The sequence below is a fragment of the Macaca nemestrina genome, chromosome 1 (assembly GCF_043159975.1).
Source record: "Macaca nemestrina isolate mMacNem1 chromosome 1, mMacNem.hap1, whole genome shotgun sequence".
Taxonomy (NCBI): Eukaryota; Metazoa; Chordata; class Mammalia; order Primates; family Cercopithecidae; genus Macaca; species Macaca nemestrina.
Window position 1 is genome coordinate 210682809 of NC_092125.1, and position 17933 is coordinate 210700741.

Sequence of the window (17933 nt, forward strand, 5' to 3'; positions counted from 1 at the left end):
TTTTTTTTTTTTTTTTTTGAGACGGAGTCTCACTTTGTTGCCCAGGCTGGAGTGCAGTGGCCGGATCTCAGCTCATTGCAAGCTCCGCCTCCCAGGTTCACGCCATTCTCCTGCCTCAGCCTCCCGAGTAGCTGGGACTACGGGCGCCTGCCACCTCGCCCAGCTAGTTTTTTTAAAAATATTTTTTAGGCCGGGCGCAGTGGCTCAAGCCTGTAATCCCAGCACTTTGGGAGGCCGAGACGGGTGGATCACGAGGTCAGGAGATCGAGACCATCCTGGCTAACACGGTGAAACCCCGTCTCTACTAAAAAATACAAAAAACTAGCCGGGTGAGTTGGCGGGCGCCTGTAGTCCCAGCTACTTGGGAGGCTGAGGCAGGAGAATGGCGTAAACCCGGGAGGCAGAGCTTGCAGTGAGCTGAGATCCGGCCACTGCACTCCAGCCTGGGCCACAGAGCGAGACTCCGTCTCAAAACAAAACCAAAAAAAAAAAAAATATTTTTTAGTAGAGACGGAGTTTCACCGTGTTAGCCAGGATGGTCTCGATCTCCTGACCTCGTGATCCACCCGTCTCGGCCTCCCAAAGTGCTGGGATTACAGGCTTGAGCCACCGCGCCCGGCCTCCATCCACTTTTTTTTTTTTTTTTTTTGAGATGGAGTCTTGCTCTGTTGCCCAGGCTGGAGTGCAGTGGCATGATCTCTGCTCACTGCAACCTCTGCCTTCTGGGTTCAAGTGGTTCTCCTGCCTCAGCCTCCCAAGTAGCTGGGATTACAGGTGCCCACCACCACACCTGGCTAATTTTGTTGTATTTTTAGTAGAGATGGGGTTTCACCATGTTGCCCAGGCTGGTCTTGAACTCCTGACCTCAGGTGATCCGCCCTCCTCAGCCTCACAAAGTGCTGGGATTACAGGTGTGAGCCACCGCGCCCGGCCTGAATGTCCCTGTTCTAAAGGAGAGGAAATCAAAGCTGCATCAAACCCTTTAGCTCTTTGTTCTTAGCTAGCTGGAGGTCAGGGGGAGGGTACATTTGGGGGCTTGACCGCTCTGTGTCCTAAAATAGATCTGTGCTCTTTGGAGTGGCCCTGTGCTAACAATGCAGCCAAAAGTTCCTCTGAGGGGCCAGTGCCCCCTGGTCTGCTCTCCACCTCGTCCCCTCCCGTGACCTTGGGGCATGGAGACGGAGTCAGAGACTGGTGAAATATCGCCAGCCCTGCTGGCTCCACATATCAGTACACCCGAGGAATCCCAAGTGGCACATTTTAAAACACATTTTTTGGCTTTCACATGCATTGTGGCATATTCTTTGCTTTTCACACTTTTATTGTACAGACAGCATTAAAACAATAACAGAATAAAGAAAGAATACCACCTCCCCTCCCACCACTTCTAGCGAGTCATCTGTTTTCATTTTTCCACATTCCCCGCAGTCGCTTTCTTGTATATGGTTATTCCCAGCAACAGCTTTGTCTTCCTGATCTTCCTTGGCTCAGGAGACCAAGAAAATGAGGCTGTGTTCCCTGAGCTCCTCCAGAGGGTGGAGGGAGTGGGAGGCTCGGAAGCCTGCCTAGGATGCAGTGTTTGGACAGAAACTCACTGTGGTTGGTGGCCAGGGGTGACTTCCTGCCGGGTGAGTGGAGAGAGTGTTACCATCAGGAGGGGTCTGGCTTCCAGCCCTGTCTCTGCCGGGAATTTGCCCAATGGCCTTGAGCAAGGGCCTGCACCCTTTCTAAGCCTCAGCTGCCTCATCTATTAATGGGAGAAGTAACTCTGACCAGCAATTCCCAGCGTGGGTTCCATGGGATGGTAACAGGTCTTGTAGCGGAAAGGATGGAGGGGAAGGGGACTCTATAATCAAATGTTTTGGGAACACCAGATTAAACAAAGCTCAGTGGTTTCTTTTTTGCAATAAGGCTTCTTAGAACCTTAAACATGTGGCTCTTAATCTTTTCCTCTGACAGCAGGACTCACAACCTCCAGGGGCCCTTCCCAACTAGAAGTTCTCCGCATCCTTGTCATCATCTTAGCAGCCCATGTATGTTGAGCATTTGATATATTCCAGACACCACACTACTGCATCGTGTGGCTTAGTTCACAGAATCCTTGTATTTTATAAATAAGGAAACTCAGGCATGTAGAGGTTGTGTGACTCACCTGAGGTCACACAAGAGGCTCAGACAAACCCAGGGTCCTGGTGTCCCTGACACTATAGTGCTTGCTATGATCTGATCCTACCCCAGAGACTGTTTTCTGTCTCTGATACTTGGCTGACCACAAATGCCTAAGAGAGATCCCCACCTGGGGAGTCAGAGGTCACAAAAGAGGGGCCCAACCCCTGTAGAAATCCAGGGAGAGGAAGAGAGGGTCCTGGAGCTCCTCAGGCATCAGGGCCAGGCCTGCACCCTTCTGTGCCCCTCCACGAGTGGCTGGCCCACCCTTGACTGTGTCACATATCTACCAAGAGCTCAAGAGCACAGACATGAAGTACCGGAACCGCGTGCGCAGCCGCATTAGCAACCTCAAGGACCCCAGGAACCCCGGCCTGCGGCGGAATGTGCTCAGTGGGGCCATCTCTGCAGGGCTCATAGCCAAGATGACAGCAGAGGTGAGAGCAGGGCGTCTGCATGGTGGGGCAGGAAGCCAGGTCTCCCCAGCCCTGCCTAGTGCAGAGGGTCAGTGGCTCGTGACTCAGCAGCGATGAGCCAGGGAGCTTTTCCAACCAGCCTCATCTCAGCCTCCCCACCAGGCTCTGGACTAGCAGAATCCTGAACACAGCTAATAGGTTCTAAGTGCTGTGCTAAGCATGTTCAGCGAATTGGCCAAGTTGTTCACACCAACTGAGATAGAAAGGTATATTATCCCCATTCTACAGATGAGGATCCTGAGGCTCAGAGGAGTAAATGGATTTGCCCATGCACACAGCTAGAAACAGCTGAGGCCAGGAGGCAAGCTGTCTGGCCCCAGAGCTAGATTGTGCAGAGTGCGTGGGGGCTGTACGTGTGGAGTGCGTGTCCGTGTGGTACATATGATGTGTGAGGTGTGTAGGGGTATATGTGGGGTGAGTGTGTGATGTGTATATGTGGGGTAAGTGTGTGGTGTGTATATGTGGGGTAAGTGTGTGGTGTGTATATGTGGAGTGTGTGTGGTATGTATGTGTATGTATGTATGGAGCATGTGTGCATGGTATATATTAGGGATCCCCAACCCTCGGGCCACCGGCTGGTACCTGTTGGGAGCCAGGCCACACAACAGGAGGTGAGCAGTGGGCAAGCTAGCGAAGCTTCATCTGTGTTTACAGCCTCTCCCCATCACTCGCATTTCTGCCTGAGCTCCGCCTCCTGTCAGATCAGTGGCGGCATTAGATTCTCATGGGAGCACAAACCCTATTGTGAACTGTGCATGCGAGGGATCTAGGTTGCACGCTCCTCATGAGAATCTAATGCCTGATGATCTGTCACTGTCTCCCAGCACCCCAAGTGGGGACCATCTAGTTGCAGAAAAACAAGAGATCTCAGGGCTCCCACTGATTCTACATTATGGTGAGTTGGATAGTTATTTCATTATCTATAACACAATGTAATAATAATAGAAATAAAGTGCACAATAAATGTAATGTACTTGAATCATCCTGAAACCATCCCCCACCCCGTCTATGGAAAAACTGTCTTCCAGGAAACCAGTCCCTGGTGCCAAAAAGGTTGGGGACCACTGGTGTATATGATGTGTGGAGTGTGGGGGCTGTGTATGTGTGGAGTGTGTGTGTGTGTGGTGTGTATGATGTGTGAGGTGTGTTTGGTGTTTAGTATATGTGTGTGGTATGTATGATGTATGGAGTGTGTGTGGTGTGTATGATGTGTGAGTGTATTGTGTATGATGTGTGGAGTGTGTGTGGTGTGTATGATGTGTGAGTGTATTGTGTATGATGTGTGGTGTGTGTGGTGTGTATGATGTGTGAGTGTATTGTGTATGATGTGTGGAGTGTGTGTGGTGTGTATGATGTGTGAGTGTATTGTGTATGATGTGTGGAGTGTGAGTGGTGTGTATGATGTGTGGAGTGTGTGCATTGTGTATGATGTGTGGAGTATGTATGTATTGTGTATGATGTATGGAGTGTGTGTATGATGTGTGGAATGTGTGTATGATATGTGGAGTGTGTGTGTATGATGTGTGGAGTGTGTGTGTATGATGTGTGGAGTGTGTGTATGATATGTGGAGTGTGTGTGTATGATGTGTGAAGTGTGTGTATGATGTGTGGAGTGTGTGTGTATGATGTGTGAAGTGTGTGTATGATGTGTGGAGTGTGTGTGGTGTGTATGATGTGTGGAGTGTGTGTATGAGATGTGGAGTGTGTGTGTATGATGTGTGGAGTGTGTGTATGATGTGTGGAGTGTGTGTGTATGATGTGTGAAGTGTGTGTGTATGATATGTGAAGTGTGTGTATGATGTGTGGAGTGTGTGTATGATGTGTGAAGTGTGTGTGGTGTGTATGATGTGTGAAGTGTGTGTATGATGTGTGGAGTGTGTGTGTATGATGTGTGGAGTGTGTGTGTTTTGTGTATGATGTGTGGAGTGTGTGTGTATGATGTGTGGAGTGTGTGTGGTGGGTATGATGTGTGGAGTATGTGTGTATTGTCTATGATGTGTGGAGTGTGTGTATGATGTGTGGAGTGTGTGTGTTTTGTGTATGATGTGTGGAGTGTGTGTGTATGATGTGTGAGTGTATTGTGTATGATGTGTGGTGTGTGTGGTGTGTATGATGTGTGAGTGTATTGTGTATGATGTGTGGAGTGTGTGTGTTTTGTGTATGATGTGTGGAGTGTGTGTGGTGGGTATGATGTGTGGAGTATGTGTGTATTGTCTATGATGTGTGGAGTGTGTGTATGATGTGTGGAGTGTGTGTGTTTTGTGTATGATGTGTGGAGTGTGTGTGTATGATGTGTGAGTGTATTGTGTATGATGTGTGGTGTGTGTGGTGTGTATGATGTGTGAGTGTATTGTGTATGATGTGTGGAGTGTGTGTGTTTTGTGTATGATGTGTGGAGTGTGTGTGTATGATGTGTGGAGTGTGTGTGGTGGGTATGATGTGTGGAGTATGTGTGTATTGTCTATGATGTGTGGAGTGTGTGTATGATGTGTGGAGTGTGTGTGTTTTGTGTATGATGTGTGGAGTGTGTGTGTATGATGTGTGGAGTGTGTGTGGTGGGTATGATGTGTGGAGTCTGTGTATTGTCTATGATGTGTGGAGTGTGTGTATGATGTGTGGAGTGTGTGTGTTTTGTGTATGATGTGTGGAGTGTGTGTGTATGATGTGTGGAGTGTGTGTGGTGGGTATGATGTGTGGAGTATGTGTGTATTGTCTATGATGTGTGGAGTGTGTGTATGATGTGTGGAGTGTGTGTGTTTTGTGTATGATGTGTGGAGTGTGTGTGTATGATGTGTGGAGTGTGTGTGGTGGGTATGATGTGTGGAGTCTGTGTATTGTCTATGATGTGTGGAGTGTGTGTATGATGTGTGAAGTGTGTGTGTATGATATGTGAAGTATGTGTGTATGATGTGTGAAGTGTGTGTATGATGTGTGGAGTGTGTGTGGTGTGTATGATGTGTGGAGTGTGTGTGGTGTGTATGATGTGTGGAGTGTGTGTGGTGTGTATGATGTGTGGAGTGTGTGTGGTGTGTATGATGTGTGGTGTGTGTGTTTTGTGTATGATGTGTGGAGTGTGTGTGTATGATGTGTGGAGTGTGTGTGTTTTGTGTATGATGTGTGGAGTGTGTGTGCATGATGTGTGGCGCATTGTGTATGATGTGTGGAGTGTGTGTGTATGATGTGTCATGTGAAGCATGTGTGTGGTGTGTGATTAGCATATGTGTGGCATGTGTGGTGTGTGTATGTGTGGCATGTGGAAGTGTGTGTCTGTGTTATGTAGTGTGTGTACGTACATTCTTCTGAGGAGAGGGTTCACTGTTTTCCTCAAATACCCAAAACAAACAGCAAAGAGCCTTGGCGTTAGGATAAGATGGGGAACTTGGCACAGGTAGACCAGGGTTACCTTTCTGCCTGGTTTAAAGATCTGATCTTTTTGGGTAGATAGCAGCATATGCCTGGAGTTATAAATTGCAACTTGGCTTTACAGTGTGTCTTTCGTCAGTTCAGACTGCTATAACGAAATACCATCGCCTGGGTGGTTTATAAACAACAGGCATTTATTCCTCACATTTCTGTTGTTTGTTTGTTTGCTTGTTTTTTTTGTGTGTTTTTTTTTTTGAGATGGAGTCTCACTCTTTTGCCCAGGTTGGAGTGTAGTGGCACAATCTGGGCTCACTGCAGCCTCCGCCTCCCAGGTTCAAGCGATTCTCCTGCCTCAACCTCCTTGATAGCTGGGATTACAGGTGCGTGCCACCACGGCCGGCTAATTTTTGTATTCTTAGTAGAGACGGGGTTTCACCATGTTAGCCAGGCTGGTCTTGAACTCCTGACCTCAGGTGATCCACCCGCCTCAGCCTCCCAAAGTGCCGGGATTATAGGTGTGAGCCATCGTGCCTGGCCTAGTTCTCACATCTCTAGAGATTGGACAGTGCAAGATCAGGGCACCAGCAGACTCAGTGTCTAGTGAGGGCCTGCTTCCTCATAGACAGCCATCTTCTCACTGTAACCTCACATGGTGGAGGGGTCTTTCTCAGGCTCCTATTAGAGGGGCACTAATCCCCTGCACCAGGGCTCTGCCCTTGAGAGCTAATCACCTCCCAAAGACCCCCTAATAACCCTTACCTTGGGGTTAGGATTTCAACAGGCCGGGTGAGGTGGCTCATGCTTGTAATCCCAGCACTTTGGGAGGCCGAGTTGGGCAGAACTCCTGAGTTCAGGAGATCAAGATGGCAAAACCCTGTCTCTACTAAAAATACAAAAATTAACCGGGTGTGGTGGCACACACCTGTAGTCTCAGCTACTCGGGAGGCTGAGGCAGGAGAATCGTTTGAACCCAGGAGGCAGAGGTTGCAGTAAGCTGAGATCCTGCCACTGCACTCCCAGCCTGGGCGACAGAGTGAGACTCCGTCTCAAAAAAAAAGAAAAGAAAAGAAAAAAAAAGAAAAATCTTAGCTTGGGCTTGGGCTGCCTGCTGTGCTGGGAAGCTCCCATCAGGACCCATGCGGACGGTGTCTCTCTCAGCATTCCCTTCCCCGACTCCCTTTTTATGCCTCTTTCCTTGTTCATCTGACTCCCTCATTCTTCCTTCTTCTCTTTTCTTCCCTACCCAGACATAGCAAAGAATGGAGTAGGTTCCGAGACACCCATGAGCACTGCTGAGTGGACATACCATCCTGTCAGTGCCCCGAGAACCAACATTCACAGTCCACCCAGCACTGACAACAGTGTCTGGTACATCACAGGGCTCAACAAATAGGGATTGAATTGTGGTCTCTGACTCTCATTGCCCTCATTTTCTACCTTATTTTCTACAGTATTGTAACTATTCTCCGTGTCTCTGATGCTGCCTCATTCTAATGAGGCAGGGCAGAGAAGTAAATGGATTGGCGTGTGGCTGGATAGATTTTTCTGTTCTCTATTTCTCAGCTGGCACACAAGACCTTCCTTTCACAATCTGACCTCCAGCCACATCTCCCGCACTCGACTTGAACCTACCCCAAATACTTTTACCCAAACGTGCTGTTCTTGTCCTCTGATCTTTTGTGCCTGCTGTTTTTTTGGGTTTTGTTGTTTGTTTGTTTGTTTTGTTTTGTTTTGTTTTTCTTTTGAGATGGAGTCTGGCTGTCACCCAGGTTGGAGTGCAATGGCATGATCTCAGCTCACTGCAACCTCCACCTCCCAGGTTCAAGAGATTCTCCTGCCTCAGCCTCCCAAGTAGTTGGGACTACAGGCATGCACCTGTAACCATGTAACCATGTAATCATGCCTGGCTAATTTTTCTATTTTTACTAGAGACGAACTTTCGCCATGTTGGTCAGGTTGGTCTCAAACTCCTGACCTCAGGTGATCTGCCCACCTCGGCTTCCCAGAGTGCTGGGATTACATGTGTGAGCCACTGTGCCTGGCCCTGCTGTTTTATTTGTCTGGAATGTGCCACCACCCACCCCGGGAACTCCTATCTTTCAAGACTGGTTAAAGTACTAGCTTCTTCATGACCCACCAGACCCCCAACAGTTAACCACCATACCCTGCTGCTTTCCCCTGCACTTTATATACCTTGGCTTTAGTACTTCCTTCCCTCTCTTGCAATCCTATGTAAATGCTTGGCTACCCTACCAGATTAGCACTACTTGGGAGGAGGAACCAGATCTTCCTTTTTGAATCTGTTGGACTCAGAGGCAGTAGCATGCTTGAGCTATCTCCTACCAGCTCAAGGGAGCTGGTGATGTGTAGCTCTTCCCAACTCTGCGTTCAGTTATATCACATTAGCAGCTTGAAATTGGCCAGGAATTTTGTCCCATTGACCATAGCATTTTGTCCCCTGGAAGCTGACAAACGCTACAAATCGAGGCATCCCCACAACCAAAGCTGATTTACTGATTTAACTGATATAGTTAAAGGCATTCAATAAATTGGCATCCAGTAGATTTTGGTTTTGTTTTTTGAGATGGAGTCTTTCTCTGTCGCCCAGGCTGGAGTGCAGTGACACAATCTCGGCTCACTGCACTCTCCACCTCCCAGGTTCAAGCAGTTCTCCTGCCTCAGCCTCCTGAATAGCTGAGATTACAGGCATGCACCACCACGCCTGGCTTTTTTTTTTTTTTTTTTTTTTTTTTTTAAGATGGACTCTTGCTCTTGTTGCCCAGGCTGGAGTGCAATGGTGCAGTCTCAGCTCACTGCAACCTACACTTCCCAGGTTCAAGCAATTGTCCTGTCTCAGCCTCCGGAGTAGCTGGGATTACAGGTGCCCGCCACCACGCCCAGCTAATTTTTTTGTATTTTTAGTACAGATGGGGTTTCACCATGTTGGCCTGGCTGGTCCTGAACTCCTGACCTCAGGTGATCCACCCGTCTCGGCCTCCCAAAGTGCTGGGATTACAGGCGTAAGCCACTGCACCCGGCCACATCCAGTAAATTTTGAATGGGCAAATGCTTTGTGCTCTGGAAAATCCCCCCAAATTAAAGTCAGCTACTTTTTACTCATATGGGTAAATGACTTTCATTGACTTGTTTTTCTATATTTTCCTGCCATTGGTTAGGGCCTAGCCTTTGAATTTAACACACTAGGAATTTAAAAATTAATATGTACCAGAATAACTTGAGGACACTAGTGAAAATGCATATTCTGGCCAGCCACAATGGCTCACGCCTGTAATCCCAGCACTTCGGGAGTACAGAGTAGGCAGATAGCTTGAGCTCAGGAGACCAGCCTGGGCAATGTGGTAAAACCCCATCTCTACCAAAAAATAAACCAGGTTTGGTGGTGCATGCCTATAGTCCCAGCTACTTGGGAGACTGAGGTGGGAGAATCACTTGAGCCTGGGGAGGTTGAGGCTGCTGTGAGTCATCGCACCACTGCACTCCAGCCTAGGTGACAGCAAGACCCTGTCCCAAAAATAAATAAATAAATAAATAAATAACTTTTAAAAATGCATATTCCTGGGCCTGCCCTTAGCAATTCAGATTCATAGGAATCTGCATTTTATCAAGAAGCCTAAGTGGTTATCATGAAAGGTGAGCACACTAAAATGCTTTGACCTTTATGCCAGCTTTCTTCTCCATGGTTTAAGGAGTCCTGACAGATAGCAACAATGAAAACGTTTAGGACAGGGGTGGTGGTTCACACCTGTAATCCCAGCACTTTGGGAGGCCGAAGCGGGTGGATCACGAGGTCAGGAGATCGAGACCATCCTGACCAACATGATGAAACTCCATCTCTACAAAAAATATAAAAATTAGCTGGCCATGGTGGCAGGCGCCTGTAGTCCCAGCTACTCAGGAGGCTGAGGCAGAATCGCTTGAACCCGGGAGGTGGAGGTTGCGGTGAGCTGAGATAGCACCACTGCACTCCAGCCTGGTGACAGAGCGAGACTCCATCTCAAAAAAAATGTTTAAAATCCTCATTTGACATTCGCGTCAGCCACCCTCCTTCCCCTTCCACCAACCCTTGACTGGAGCTCTCTGCAGTTTGACTGTCACCCTCTCTGCTCTCATCTGGCAGAGGCTTAAGGGGAGACAAGTGGCCAGGGAGATGGACAGAGAAGGCAAAGGCATGGGTGATGCATGCTCACAGATGAGCAGTTAGTTGTGTGAGCCCAGGAGCTTCAGGGCGGGGGTAGCAGCAGCAAGTCATGGGTAGTTGTGCCAGAGTTCCCATGAAGCAGAACAGCAGGGCAGTGATCACAGCGTAAAAGAGCACTGGGTCAAGTCCAGAGAGGAAGGCTAAGGGGAACATCATAGACCAGGTGGCAGTGATCAAGCAGCTCAAGCAGGAGGCTTCAGGCCAAGGCCAAGGTCCTAGCAGGCAGGATGAGCCCCAGATCTGAAGAAATGTACACAAGAGTGCTCGTCCTCGGGCAGAGGCTGTTTGCCTGCTGCTCTCCTAAATGTGCTTTATGACCTTCCAGTCATGGGCGGCAGGGGACTCTGCGGGGACAGCTTTCTCCCAGCTGGGGCAGGACCTGGAATCCAGGCCTCCCTCCAGCTCCTTGCAGTCAGTAAAGCATGTTAGCTCCTCTTCTGTTCAGGCTCTCTAGAAACTGGGTGTGGGGCAGGGCCCCTGTGACCCCTCAGCCCTGAAGGGCAAGCTCTTTTTTTCTCCAGGAAATGGCCAGTGATGAACTGAGGGAGTTGAGGAATGCCATGACCCAGGAGGCCATCCGTGAGCACCAGATGGCCAAGACCGGCGGCACCACCACTGACCTCTTCCAGTGCAGCAAATGCAAGAAGAAGAACTGCACCTATAACCAGGTATGGACAGTGAGGGGATGGGCTGGAGGTGCAGGAGGCCGCAGGGGCAGACAGATGGAAAATCAGAGAGAAGCTTAGGGAAGAGCCAGAGGGGAGAAAGGGTTAAAACTCTCTAAGCTTGGCCGGGTGCAGTGGCTCACGTCTGTAATCCCAGCACTTTGGGAGGCCAAGGTGAGTGGATCACCTGAGGTCAGGAGTTCGAGACCAGCCTGGCCAACATGGTGAAACCCCATCTCTACTAAAAATACAAAAATTAGCCAGGCATAGTGGCACATGCCTGTAATCCCAGCTACCCTGGAGGCTGAGGCAGGAGAATCACTGGAACCTGGGAGGCGAAGCCTACAGTGAGCCAAGATTGCACTACTGTACTCCAGCCTGGGCGACAGAGTGAGACTCTGTCTCAAAACAAACAAACAACAACAAAAAAACCTCTCTAGGCTGGGCCAGCTCAGTGGCTCACACCTATAATCTCAGCACTTTTGAGAGGCCGAGGCAGGGAGATAGCTTGAACCTGGGAGTTTGAGTGCAGCCTGGGCAACGTGGTGAAACGTCATCTTTACTAAAAATACAAAAATTAGCCAGGCTTGGTGGTGCATGCCTGTAGTCCCAGCTACTGGATGCGAGGGGGAATGGGTGGTGATGAGGCATGAGAATCACTGGAGCCCAGGAGGTTGAGGCTCCAGTGAACTGAGGCTGCAGTGAGCCGTGATTGCACCACTGCACTCCTGCCTGGGTGACAGAACGAGACCCGGTCTCAACAAAACAAAGAAAACCTTAAAAACTCTTCAGGCTGCAGAGAGAAGGGCGAGCCTTGGTACACTAACGTGATGCATCTGTGGCTTCTGGACAATGTTCTGAGTTTAGAATCATCCCACTATGTGTCTATGAGGTGTGGTCAGTGTGTTGTCATCTGCCCTGAAGTGACAAGAAGAAGAATCAGACTCATGGCGGCTGAAGAGTCCCAGACAGTTGAAAGGGAACTTGGCAATGTGAAACCCAGCTCCCTCATTACACTCCCAGGGAAACTGAGGCCCACACAAGCCACAGATGGGCTTTTTAGCCTTGCCCAAGGTGGCAGAGCAGGCTAGTGTCAGAGATAGTAATAAACCAGATCCAGACCTTTCTGCCTGCAATCCAGCTAACTTGGTCAATAAAGCCTAAGGGCTTTAGCTCTGATTCCTACAGTTGAAGATAATTGCCTTGGCATGGGGAACTTGGGAAGGATGTGGAGGCCCCTTCTTTTTTTTTTTTTTTTTTTTGAGACGGAGTCTCGGTCTGTCACCCAGGCTGGAGTGCAGTGGCCGGATCTCAGCTCACTGCAAGCTCCGCCTCCCGGGTTTACGCCATTCTCCTGCCTCAGCCTCCTGAGTAGCTGGGACTACAGGCGCCCGCCACCTCGCCCGGCTAGTTTTTTGTATTTTTTTAGTAGAGACGGGGTTTCACCGTGTTAGCCAGGATGGTCTCGATCTCCTGACCTCGTGACCCACCCGTCTCGGCCTCCCAAAGTGCTGGGATTACAGGCTTGAGCCACCGCGCCCAGCCGAGGCCCCTTCTCTTAAAACCAGAGAATGGCCTCCTCTTTCTGGGTTGCACATGGTACGCCCTTACAGCACAAATATCCTTGGATTCTCACTGGCGTCTAGTTATTCTAGAACTCTATTCAGAGTTCTCCGTCTGTTCGGCACACACCATTTATCAAGGGCACCTTGCCTGCGGCATTCTGTGGCCAGGGCAGAAATGCAGTCAGCCTTGTCATTCTGGAGGAGTCCCTTGGAGAATTCCAGGTCTGGAATTCGGAGATGTTTGTGTAAGCTTCTGCTCTCTCCCAAGCACCTTTCCATGTGGAGTGATGCACTTCCTGTGCCTCACTTCTTTCTAGAAGTAAACTGCCCACTAGCAAAGTTTTCTTTCTGCTTGTCACTGCTATCCCGTGACCAGGCTGCGCTAAGCTGTGTATGCCTGGCAGACTGCTGGGCTGCTGGGGCTCACTCAAGGAGGGTGGCGGGCATAACTCGTCCCACACCACAGATTCCCAGCTGACATCATTCATATCTGATTGTCAGCAAAGTAATGACTTGCTACATGTCATGGCCAGCCAAGGTTGGCCTTAGGAAACCAGAACAGGAGCTGTTAAATCTGGAAATGCCAGGGCTTTACTGTGGGATACCCGGTTCCTGCACCTGAATGATGAGGCTAAGAGGATGAGAAAACATAATATTAAATAGTCCCAAAGATATTTAGGTCCCTTTTCCTCTCTGGGCCTCAGGTCTTCCACCAGTAAAATAAGGAAGATGAACTAGACCACTAAGCCTGCTTACAGCTCACTCTAGTGAGTGTGTCCAGTAGGGTGTGTTCAGGGGTGAGTCAGGGAATACTTCCTGTAGGAGATAAGTCTTGAGGCAAGAGAAGAGAGATCTGTTATGAAAGATCAACAAGAGTGATCAACAAGAGTGAAAGTCCAAATTAGCTGGGCATGGTGGTGGGCGCCTGTAATCCCAGCTATTCAGGAGGCTGAGGCAGGAGAATCACTTGAACCCAGGAGGCAGAGGTTGCAGTGAGCCGAGATGGCACCACGGCACTCCAGCCTGGGCAACAGAGCGAGACTGCAGTGTCAAAAACAAAACAAAACAAAAAACAAACAAACGACAACAACAACAAAAACAAAGAGTGAAAGTACAAAAGGCCAGGTTAAGCCAGTAAGATACTGGGAGTGAGCTAATGGACTGCCAGAGGAGAGGAAAGCATGATACTAATATTATGGAGCTGTCAGTGATAAGGAAATTGCCAACATGGGGTGGGAATATCAGTGCCAACCTCTGGGATTTGGACCTACTCCCAAAGACAGTGGGAGCCACGGCAGGTCCTAGAACAGCGAAGTGACTTCATGAGTGGTTCTTCTCTCTCTCAGGTGCAGACACGCAGTGCTGATGAGCCCATGACTACCTTTGTCTTATGCAATGAATGTGGCAATCGCTGGAAGGTCTGTTTGTTTATATATTTCCCCCTTCCCTGTCATCCACATACCTTGCCCGCATAAGGCGTAGCATACCCACATCCCAGAAGGGGCCTTGTGCATGGCAGCGCTTGCCAGCCTGCACAGAGTAGGCCTGCAGAGCCAGAGATAGTGGCGGATTGCTGTTGGGGAGGTGGGAAGAGAACACACAGGCATGTTTTCATTTTAGAAGGGCACCAAGCTGGGGTGGGGGCAGCAGCCCACATTTTATCACAGGATGAGCAAGTCTGTCATTCGAGCACAGATGGAATTGGCTTCCTGAGATCCACAGAGGAGAGGAAAAACATTCTGCACTTGGACCACGCCTCTTTGGAAAGTGCTTCCACAGATGGTATTTCCTTTGAACCTGGCCACAGCCAGGGATGGGAAACAGGAAGGCTGAGCCCTGTCAGAAAGGAGTTGACCCTAAATGCCACCAGGTCATCCTTCCCTCCTAAGGAAGCTCTGGAAGTCTTACATTACCCAAGTCTGTAACTCAGACCGCCCCAGCTCCTGCAAAGGCAGAAGTGTTGTTTTCAGGCATGGGAGCCAAGCAAAGACTCCTCCCAGAGTGCTCCTTCCTGCCAAGTCTCCTGAAGGAACAGAGTGTGGTCACGTGACTAATGTCAGTTTCCAACTGCTATCCGACGTGTATGTGCACCATGTGATGTCTGGGCCACCAGGCAGGCTACAGGTGCTCCAGAAGTTCTAAGGTACTTAGCAAGGAGTACAAGACAAGTCAGGATCCCTGGCTTCAGGTGCCATTCTGCGCTTCTCACCCTGAGCGTGTTACTCACCTCCTTGAGCGAAAGAGGAATAATAATGCCTTTCTCCCAGGGTTGATGATGTGAGGATCATTTTGACATGAGGATTATTACATATGCATAAACACTTTGCAAACAACTACAAGAATGGTTCCTTTATAATGTTATTCTTACTTTCAGACAGGGAAATTGAAATACAGAAATAGTTAATAAGCATAAAGCCACAGTTTGGAGCACTGAAAGCTGATGCTCCGACTTCCTGATCAATTCTTTTTCTTACTAAGGACCTCAGTAGTCCTTACTGGGGCCTCATTAGAACTGCCATATTTTTAAAGGTAAAAACCAGATGATTATGTATTTTTTCTTTTTTCACTTATTGAGCACTTAGGGATGGGGTCAGTATAGTGGCCTAGTGGTTTAGAGCATGGGATTTGGCATCAGGCTCGAATCCTAGATTTACCCCTTACAAAGTGACTTAGCTCAGTGACTTGAACTCACTAAGCCTGGATTTCCTCATCTATAAAATGAGGGTATTCATATCTAGCCCACAGAGCTGTTCTGAGGATTAGAGAAGGTAACACATGTAAAGCATTAACAGGGCCTTGAGAGCTCATATGGCATCTTTGTCAAATTAGGAAAAGGTGTCCCTTCCTCCAGGTGACACAGCCTCATGCCAGGGTACAGAGCAAATAGAGCACGGGCTAAGTTTCAGCCTCAGCTTGCCCCTTTGGCCAGGATCTTTTGTGCAGTCAACAAATTATACAACCATACAAAAAAAAAAAAAAAAAAAAAGGCCCTGAGCACAGACATACCTGGTACATAAAACCACTATTCTTACTGTTTTGGGTATGCCATCTATTAGTATTATGGGAGTTTGAGCAACTCGCTTAACCTCTCTGATCTGCTTCCTTACCTATAAAATGGGAGTGATAGGCCGGGCATAGTGGCTCATACCTGTAATCCCAGCACTTTGGGAGGCCAGTGGATCACCTGAGGTCAGGAGTTTGAGACAGCCCGACCAACATGGAGAAACTCTGTCTCTACTAAAAATACAAAATTAGCCAAGTGTGGTGACACATGCCTGTAATCCCAGCTACTCAGGAGAGTGAGGCAGGAGAATCGCTTGAACTCGGGAGGCAGAGGTTATGGTGAGCCAAGATCTTGCCATTGCACTCCAACCTGGGTGACAAGTGAAACTCCGTCTCAGAAAAAAAAAAAAAATTGGGAGTGATATTAGTGCCTACCTCACAGAGTGATTGTAAGGGGGAAATGAGTTAATACATGTTAATACTGCCTAGCACAGAGTAAATGCTCAATAAATGTAGCTCTTGTGATTTTGTTACTGTTAGAGAAAGGACATTCTGAATGCTCTAAATCCAGCTCCTCCTCCTTGATTCCTCCTAGTTGGAGGGACAGGATCCACTAGAGGTTACAACTACAGGCTTCTGAACACACTTCCAGATGGTCTCTGTTACCACGTGGGAGACTGAAAGTCTAACCAAGTTAGTAGTAGACTGTTAGGCTACTAACAGTCTAACCTGTTAGTAGTCATCCCAGTGATGTTCTTGATCATAAATTGAGAGCTCAGCACATTCCTGGCACCGAATCGCCATTCATTTATTACCTGATATCATTCTCACATTCACCAGCATTATCAGCTCATTTTACAGGTGAGTGATATGTTCAAGATCACACAGCTAATAATGGCAGAGCTGGGCTTTGGACTCTGGTCTGTGTGGCTCCAGACACCACCTTCTTTTTCATATTCCCCCACAGCCTCCTTGGAGGATGCTGAGAAACTTTTCAAATTTTGTTGCCTTTCTGGTTTTGTAGTTCTGCTGATGGAACAGCCAGGACCGCCATGAACAAGGTGAGGAAGAACAAAGAGGAAGCGCTGAACTGTCTAAACTGGAGAAGCAATAAAAATTAAAGTGAAGGAAGATACTGAACTCTGAGTGGGGTGGTATGAGTTGGAGGAAGAATTCTCTTGCAAATTAATAATCGGTCATTAGAAACAATTGGTTAAGTGGGGAGCCTAATTGGAGTATGATGCTGAGAATCTTATTGATGAACCTCTTGTAGAAACTGCAGAGGACCAGGCACAGTGGCTCATGGCTGTAATATGCAAACTCCTGGAGACTGAGGTGGGAGAATCACTTGACCCCAGAAGTTTGAGTCCAGCCCGGGCAACATAGCAAGACCCCATCTCTACAAAAATAAAAGAAAAAGAAAAAATAAAACTGCAGCGCGTTAGACCTGAGGTGTCGTATCTTTGACGGTAGGCTGGCAGACCTTTGCTTTGAGTTCCTTCTCTCCCATTGGGATCTCCCAGCCTTTTTCTGAATTGAAAAATGCCAGATCAACACAAAGCTCACCCGCCCCCCGACTTCAGAGTCACACGTGCAGAACAGCTGATACACCGTTTGGCTTCAGCAGATATTACTTCCATACTATGTACTAGGTTGCAGCAAAAGTAATTGCGGTTTTTGCAATTACTTTTGCAGTAGCCTAATAGAAATATTTCTTCCCTACTCTTTCCTCATCTCTTCCCAAACTCTTTGCTATTTCCTGTTCACAGCTGGCTGTGGGGGCTTTTGAGGACTCCAGATCATATCCCTCTAGGCAGGGAACAAATCCTCTTGAGCTGGGCTTTCTGAGTGAAGATTACAGCAGCACTCTGACTTCCATGGCCCCTTGAAAGTCCTGAGCCTCAGAACCCACCCAGGCCCTAGCAATGTGTTCCTCACAGCTCCATCTGTGACCTGAGCTTCACAAGACATCTGCAGAGCACAGAGACTTTGCCATGCTTCTCCCATGATAATTATTGGCTTGCTTTTTTTGTTTTTGTTTTTCTTTTTTAGAGGCTGGAATGCAGTGGTGTGATCTCGGCTCACTGCAATTTCCACCTCCTAGGTTCAAGCAATTCTCCTGTCTTAGCCTCCTGAGTAGCTGGGACTATAGGCATGAGCCATCAACCCTGGCTAAATTTTTATATTTTTAGTAGAGACAGGTTTTTGCCCTGCTGGCCAGGCTAGTCTCGAATTCCTGGGCTCAAGTGATCCACCCTCCTCGACCTCCCAAAGTGGTGGGATTACAGGTGTGAGCCACCATGCCTGGCCTTGGCTTGCTTTTGATGCTGACAGGAACTTTCGGTAAAGCTAGAAACTTCTAGAAAAGCCTTGGGGAAGCTGTTGGGGCAACTACAACCCAAGTTCCTCATATACCCTGGACATCATTTACTTTAGAATTGGTTACTGTCTTCTTCCTTCCATCCATAAGTGCCTT

The 17933-nt window shown here is 48.4% G+C and overlaps 1 protein-coding gene across 7 annotated transcripts in view; it reads left to right on the forward strand.

The window, feature by feature from the left end:
- Window positions 1–16903, forward strand: part of LOC105494420 (transcription elongation factor A3) — a 45993-nt gene extending 29090 nt beyond the window's left edge. For 4 of the 7 annotated variants that reach the window (XM_071098782.1, XM_071098798.1, XM_071098772.1 and 1 more), the window contains exons 8-11: window positions 2448–2603; window positions 10746–10892; window positions 13801–13872; window positions 16425–16903. In XM_071098782.1, coding sequence (XP_070954883.1) covers window positions 2448–2603; window positions 10746–10892; window positions 13801–13872; window positions 16425–16481 — 432 coding nt within the window. In that variant the 3' untranslated portion in view covers window positions 16482–16903. The remainder of the gene's footprint in view (window positions 1–2447; window positions 2604–10745; window positions 10893–13800; window positions 13873–16424) is intronic. The other 3 variants (XM_071098779.1, XM_071098788.1, XM_071098784.1) reach the window with 3 other exon arrangements.
- The last annotated feature ends 1030 nt before the right edge of the window (window positions 16904–17933 follow it).